Genomic DNA, 7,841 nt, shown 5'->3' on the forward strand with positions numbered 1-7,841 from the left:
AGGCAAGAAGGAATAAAATCGCTGAAAAGAAAAGAAATTCGCTAAGAGAGGGAAAATTGCTATTTATATGTCAGTTAATGCAGAAAAATTGCCTGTTTAACTGAATGAGAATAAGAAAGCATTGATTTTCCCACCACAAGAAGGAGTAAAAATTCGAAAAAGGGGAAAGGAAAATCGCGAAAGAAAGTATATCGCTATTAGAAAGACGGTTGACGCATAATAAATTGCTTGAATAAATAGGAAAGAAAGAGGCAAGGAGTAAAAATATAATTCTCTACAAGACAAGAAAAGGAAATCACGTTGGAAGAGGGATAATCGCTATTTTATGTGTCAGTTGGAACTGAGTGAGTGACCTGGGTTAATGGGGGGGAAAGAGAGAGAGATAGAGAGAGAAGAATTCCCTAAAGTGGTGAAGGAAGATATTTGCTTTTTGGATGTCGGTGGATAACGAAAGGGTGGTTTGTATTAAAAAAAATAGAAAGGAAGTGAGAGCAAAAGAGAGAGAGAGAGAGTAGAGTTCCCTCCAGTAAAAAATAAAAATTTGGGAAGGCGAGAGATGCGTAGTTATGATTGAGTAATATCGGAAAGGGCTTGTGTTCGGAGTATTTTAACCGTGATCAATTAAGTAATAGTAATGATAATGAAGGGGGGATCTATGGTGTGGAAAAGCCTGCTATAGATAGGGCGATAATTTAAGTGATATTTTGATTGACACAATTATAAAGTCTTATGCTGGTGTAGGCTTCTATAATTTAAGAACCTTATTTTGTAACAATCTTGTACACATTTCGAAATGTCAGAAACGTCAAAATAAAAAATAGAGGAAACGTCATCGCGGTGGAACATTCGGAAACCACCTGCCGAACGGACAAGACCGTTGTTTGAGTCGGACTTCTGCCTTCGGTCCTTTTATTCATCTTCCGAAATATATTTATTTGCGTTTTACCGTTGTTTACAACTCAGAAGTGGGATAGTGCCATGCCATCAAAAGACGAAATGTTGTGTGCGCTGGAGAACGCCAATGTGCTAGTGCCCTCAACCGCAACAATTGCTCAAATCCGCCAACTTTTCCAGCAGACATTTCATATGAGTGACGCTTTGGCCGAGCTAAATGAAAGCGTTGCTAACATCGATTTGGCTATAAAGCAGTCGGATGACGAGGCGAACACTCACAAGATGACCGATACCGACGCGCCGGAAACGGAAATAGCTGCCTTGGAAAAGGAGTTACAAGTGCTTGAGCTTCGTCGCAAAATCGCCATTTTGAAATCATCGAGCACCGCATCAGCACCGCTACTGACGTCACCACCACCAATACCATCATCGATGCCGCCAGCACCGCCATGTTGTTCAATAGCACCACCACCGCTATCGACGCAGTTTCCAATACACGTGCCTAATCTGGATGATTATGTGGGAAAGTTTGATGGTGAAAATGGAGTTGGAGTGGAACTATGGTTCCAGGAATTCGACCATGCATGTAGCATTTTTCCTATGAATGCAGAAATGAAGTTTTTCTGTGTGCGCCGCCTGCTTACTGACACTGCAGCCCTTTTTGCCAAGACCTCAGGCGCACGTTCTTACGCTGATTTGAAAGACAAACTGTTGAAAACTTTTACCAAGAAGCCTTCGGTAGAAGAAGTATTTAAAAAATTAAGAGCTAGACGCCTGTTACAGCGCGAGAGTATCACTCGATACGTGTTGGAGATGGAGCAAATTGCGGGCACCGTGATTCCGGAAGAGGAGCTAATCAACATCATAATAGACGGAATCGGTGACCCAATTAACACATCAGCAATACGTTTCGCTGCTGAATCGCTGGAGCACCTCAAAGTTTTGTTGCGGAAATACGAGTCGATTCGTGCAACTCGCGGCACTACCTCTACACCATCGTTCCTCTGCAGCAAACCTGCTGCTGTGCCTCTTCGTCCAGATGGGAAGAATAACAAAGACGAGCCACCCCGTTGTTTCAATTGCTCTCAATACGGTCATTATCAGAGCAATTGTCCGATGCCGCACCGTCCAAAAGGGTCGTGTTTCAAATGCCATCAAATGGGTCATACGCACCGGGAGTGCAAGAACCCGAAAGCCGTAACGTCAGCTGCAGTTTACCATCCGCAAGTTGCAGAATTCAGCGAAGAAATAGCGGACCAAGTGCTGCTCAACGAACTCGAACTGGTATGTGTTAGTTTTAATGCGAAAAGTTACTGGAGCAAACGAATTCATGTAAATTCACTTCTTGATACAGGTAGTCCTGTAAGTTTTGTATCTGCTAGTATAGTGCCCTGTAATATTTCCAATCCACCCATCCCTTCAGTATTTCGAGGATTAGGCAATTCCGTGCTTCCTACTTGTGGTCAAGTGGAATGCAAGATCCAACTTCGTAATTATAACGTTAAACATTCACTTATAATCCTACCTGACAAAAGTATGCCTTGGCCCCTTATTATAGGTCGGGATCTTTTAAGGAAATTAAGAATATTTCTTACGCATTACGCAAGTTCATCGCCCTTACAACCATCTAGAATATTAGAAGGTTACTTAGAGTCTGTTAAACTACCTAAGCCCTGTGAGTCTCCAAAAATGGCACCCATTACGAATCCTTTTAGCCACATTTGTGCGGCCGACTTATTTGACAGCCCTATTGTGTTAGATATAGGAAAGGAACTTACCTCTATGGAATATTCTGCCATTTTGACTGCTTTTTATGAAAATTACAATAATTATCCCAGCGAGAACATAGTACAACCTGATTATAGTATGAAGATCAATCTTATTCACGACACACCCATTTATACAAAGCCTCGCAGACTTTCCTATGGGGAAAGGAATCAAGTGCGGGAGATAGTTAATAGATTACTAAATGAAAAGATTATAAGACCAAGTAACTCCCCATATGCTTCCCCTTTGGTACTAGTTCGGAAGAAAAATGGAGAAGTACGTATGTGCATCGATTACAGGCCCTTAAACAAAGTTACTGTGAGGGACAACTTTCCACTACCTTTAATTGAATCATGTCTCGAGCATCTCAGCGGTAAACGTATTTTTAGTTTGCTAGACCTAAAAAGCGGATTCCATCAGATTAAGATGGACCCGAGTTCGGTTAAGTACACATCCTTCGTAACGCCTGATGGGCAATACGAATATTTAAAGATGCCTTTCGGACTTAAAAATGCCCCGGCGGATTTCCAAAGATTCATAAACTCAATTTTACGCGAATTTATCGAGGCTGATAAACTGGTCGTTTATTTAGATGACATCATAATTGCCTCCAACGATTTCCACTCTCACTTTGAGACGTTAAGTGATGTTCTGAAAAAGCTTAAGCAGAATGGTTTAGAGCTTAGAATAGACAAATGCAAACTTGCTCACACGCGGCTAGAGTATCTTGGCTATGATGCCAGTGCCTCCGGTATTCGACCTAGTGAAAAACACCTTGCATCCATTGTCAATTATCCTATGCCCACTAACGTTAAACAATTGAGAAGATGCTTGGGCCTCTTTTCTTACTTTCGCAGATTTGTACCATCATTTTCGCATATCGCCAAACCTCTTACTGGTCTTCTTCAGAAAGATGTTCCATTCGTGTTTAATACTCCTTGTGTTGAGGCATTCCATACCCTTCGCCAAAAGCTAGTTGAGTCTCCTGTGTTGGCTATATTCAATCCGAAGTATGAGACAGAATTGCATTGCGATGCAAGTTCATTCGGTTTCGGTGCAGTACTTTTGCAAAAACAAAGTGACGGAAAACTACACCCTGTAGCATATTTCTCTAAGACTACTTCCAAAGAAGAGTCGAAACTTCATAGTTATGAATTGGAGACTCTCTCTGTTATTTATGCGCTAAAGCGTTTCCATACATATGTTCATGGTTTACCTCTTAAAATAATCACGGATTGCAATTCCCTTGTTCAGACGCTCAAAAATCGTAACGCTTCCGCTAAAATCGCACGGTGGTCTCTCTTTCTGGAGAACTACGATTACAGCATACAACATCGCTCAGGCTCTTCTATGGCTCATGTAGATGCTTTGAGTCGAACTGTGGCTATTGGAGCTATCAGTGAGCTCGATATTGATTTCCAATTGCGAATAGCTCAAACTCGGGACCCTACTATTGAAGATTTGAAGTGCAAACTAGAACAGCAAGATATACCGGGGTTTGTGTTGCAAGATGGTTTTGTGTATCACCAGTCAGCCTCAAAAGGGATTCAATTTTATGTTCCTCAGGAAATGGTGGACAACATCATCCGTCACACCCACGAGAAAATAGGTCATTTATCGGTTGACAAAACATGCTCCAAAATTGACTCTCATTATTGGTTCCCATCCATGAAAAGAAAAGTTGAAAATTTTATTAAGAACTGTTTAAAGTGTATCATATATTCTGCCCCAACAAAAACTAATTATCAGAACCTCCATAGTATACCGAAGGTTGCTTTACCTTTTGACACGCTCCACATAGATCATCTTGGACCCTTGCCACTCACCAAATCTAAAAAGAAATATATTTTAGTTGTCATTGATGCATTCACAAAGCTCACGAAACTCTACGCGACTCGTTCTACGGGTAGTCAAGAGGCATGCAACGCACTAAAACAGTACTTTTCTTATTATAGCCGACCCAAAAGGATTATTAGTGACCGTGGCACCTGTTTTACATCGAACTATTTTAAGAACTTCTTAGAATCACAGCAAATAGAGCACATCCTGAATGCTACTGCGTCACCACAGGCCAACGGGCAGGTTGAAAGGGTCAACCGGGTGATTCGACCCATATTAAGCAAACTCTCCGATTCTCACGAACACGATGATTGGAATCTACATTTAATAGACGCCGAATGTGCTTTAAACAATACTGTCCATTCCAGTACAAAATTCCCCCCCTCTATACTTTTGTTTGGCATTCAACAACGTGGACATCTTGTTGATGAACTAGAAGAATTTTTGGATGATCGCCGCGGAGTTGAGCGCCAAGACTTAAATGATATTCGTACAGAAGCTTCAAATAACATTACCAAGTCTCAGCGATTGAATGAAGAATATTTTCGGAAAATCCATAAACCTGCCGTTACATATAAAGTTGGCGACTATGTAGTAATACGTAATATTGACAACAGTACTGCCCATAACAAGAAACTGATCCCTAAATATAAGGGCCCGTATGTAGTACATAAGGTTTTATCTAACGATCGCTATGTCATTAGGGACATCGAAGGCTGTCAAGTAACTCAATTGCCTTATGATGGCGTAATAGAACCAAATAAGCTTAAGAAATGGAGTGAACCTTGCGAATGCGATAAAGAAAACTGAGGAAGTTGTCTATGAATTAAAATTGAGGACAATTTAAGTGTCAGGATAGCCGAGCTGTAGGCTTCTATAATTTAAGAACCTTATTTTGTAACAACCTTGTACACATTTCGAAATGTCAGAAACGTCAAAATAAAAAATAGAGGAAACGTCATCGCGGTGGAACATTCGGAAACCACCTGCCGAACGGACAAGACCGTTGTTTGAGTCGGACTTCTGCCTTCGGTCCTTTTATTCATCTTCCGAAATATATTTATTTGCGTTTTACCGTTGCTTACACTGGGAACACTTATATGTTTGTTAGGTGGAAAACGGGCTTGTTGAGAGGGTTAGGTGGACTTTAGCGGGTTTTGTTTGCTCTTTATCAAACAACTATTTTTATTTTGCTAATTTGTTAAGTAAGGGGTTTGGATATGGATTTATGGGGAAAAACAATGTTGAAAGAATTGGCGGTAGTTTGAGGATTTAATAGATTTTTGGTTAAATTTGTTCAGATTGGCATTTGGCTACCTTTTTTTTTTTTTTTTTTTTTTGTTTACGGGGAGGGAACCTTCAAAAGGTACACCGTCACGGGGGCATGTCACGGCATGACAGTGCTCCCCGATCTGGGTTATGTGGGATTCACCGTGACACCAGGCCCGAGAAGCGGACTTGGCAACCGGTGGGACCTCACTAAACCACTCCTCGACCTGATCCGACCCCTGCCGATGCGCTGAAGTGCGAAGTACTCCATGTAGGGACGTGTGTGCTGTGCACCCTTGCTGTTGTTGTCGTCCTAGTTGTCTGTGCTGCTGCTGCTGCTTCGCGTCTTCCTTCTGCCAGTGCTGCTCCAATCCGCTCGTCCGTTGCCGTAACTACCGGGTGGGTTTTTGCTCAAGCAAAGGCCCTGGTTACTCGTCGCTGCCGCTGCTGCATTCAAATTTGGTGTCCTATGTTGTGGAAAAGAGGAAGTTATTAGTGCCCAGCTTGCTCTCTCTTCCGCTGTCGATGTTGTCGCCGTCGTCTTGCCGTTGGCGGACTCTCCTCATTCCACCTCAGTTGAAGTGTTTTGAAGATCGTCCGAGCGGCAGTTCGAACCGCCTCCCATGTACTGCTGCTTGCACACATTTCCGCCGCTAGATTGTTCATCGTGAGGCGGGTGTGGCACTGCTGTTGCATCTCCTGCTGTGCCCGAGCGAACCGTGGACAGTGAAACATGACATGCTCGACATCCTCCACGGTGTTTTCACACACCGGGCAGTTTGGCGAGCCGTCCAGGATGCCTTTGTCGACGAAGTAGCTCCGGAGAAATCCATGACCTGTAAATAGTTGGGAAACGTAAAAGTCAACTTCTCCGTGCTTGCGATTCACCCAGGACATAATGTCTGGGATCATTCTCCTCGTCTTCAAACCCGGCGCTCTCTGTTGTTCTGCTCCAGCTGTCCACTGTTGCTGCCAGCGTCTCAGCGTCTCCTCACGCTGCCGTTCTCGTATTCCCGGTGCTGGACCGCCCCGCGCTGCCTTCTCGTTGTGGCAGCGTATGTCCTCCTCTAGGAGAAGAACTAACGGGATGGTACTAGCAACCACACAGGCGGCGTCGTATGAGGTCGTCTGAAAGGCGCTGGCAACTCGAAGCACCCCTGTCCGATGCGTTCTCTGGATCGTGGTGCGATGGATCTCCTTTTGAAGAAGTGACCGTCCCCACGCCGGTGCCGCATAGCGTACGATGCTGTTCCCCACGTTGACCAGCGGTCTCCTTCTGCTGCTCTTCGGTCCACATTTGTTCGGCATCAAGGCGGTCAGGGCATTCGTTATTCGAGATGCCTTGGTGCACACCTTCTCCAGATGCCGGCCGTGGTGCTGTTTGCGGCAGAGTTCGACCCCTAGGTACTTGAGCGATTCCTCCGAGTTAATCGTGTGCCCACCCGCAGTCAGTTGGCCTATCTGCGGGTTGTGATGGGTGCAGAAGATCATGTAGCCGGTCTTTTGGTGGGCCAGCTGTAGACCAACTCCGCTCATCCAGCGCTCGATCGTCTCAAGGTTCCTCGTAGCATGGTCGCTGACTTCCTGCGTATCTCTACCGATGAGGGTGAAGGCCACGTCGTCAGCAAATCCGATGATGTCCGCCCGCTTCCCGGACAACTCCACACGGAGAAGATCGTCGTACATGACGTTCCAGAGTGTTGGTCCTAAAACCGAACCCTGCGGAACACCAGCCGACACTGGTTGCGAAACCAGCCCTTCATCCGTCTCGTAGTGGAGTGTGCGATTGACGAAGTAGTTCCGCAGCATCGCCTGAAGGTACGGTGGCGTGTTTCTTCTCTGCAGAGCTTCTCCAATCGCTGTCCAGTTGGCCATGTTGAAGGCGTTCTTCACGTCGATTGTCACCATCGCACACAGTCGGTCGCCTTTGCGCTTCTTGTCCAGCGCAACTCTTCCGTTGGCGAGCACCCTGTTGATGGCGTCCATAGTGGAGCGTCCTTTCCGGAATCCATACTGAGCATCAGCCAGTCCTCCCGTGGCATCGAGATGATCCGTGAGCCTGCGCTGTATGA

At 44.7% G+C, this 7,841-nt stretch overlaps 1 protein-coding gene across 1 annotated transcript; it reads left to right on the forward strand.

Annotated features, from left to right (window-relative positions):
• Positions 1 to 69: 69 nt before the first annotated feature.
• Positions 70 to 5,800, forward strand: LOC118515481. The gene is made up of 2 exons (XM_036062029.1): positions 70 to 2,178; positions 4,617 to 5,800. Exons 1-2 carry the CDS (start codon positions 979 to 981, stop codon positions 4,635 to 4,637), a joined length of 1,221 nt encoding a protein of 406 aa, XP_035917922.1. The 5' UTR covers positions 70 to 978; the 3' UTR covers positions 4,638 to 5,800.
• The last annotated feature ends 2,041 nt before the right edge of the window (positions 5,801 to 7,841 follow it).

Source organism: Anopheles stephensi, unplaced genomic scaffold (assembly GCF_013141755.1).
Source record: "Anopheles stephensi strain Indian unplaced genomic scaffold, UCI_ANSTEP_V1.0 ucontig157, whole genome shotgun sequence".
NCBI classification, from domain to species: domain Eukaryota; kingdom Metazoa; phylum Arthropoda; class Insecta; order Diptera; family Culicidae; genus Anopheles; species Anopheles stephensi.

What these genes read in the sequence shown, in the direction of transcription:
- LOC118515481 (XM_036062029.1), top strand. Translation starts at nt 979, where the DNA reads ATGCCATCAAAAGACGAAATGTTGTGTGCGCTGGAGAACGCCAATGTG. An exon ending in TGCTCAACGAACTCGAACTG is followed by an intron (nt 2,179 to 4,616) that starts GTATGTGTTAGT and finishes TTCTTATTATAG; the next exon opens with CCGACCCAAAAGGATTATTA.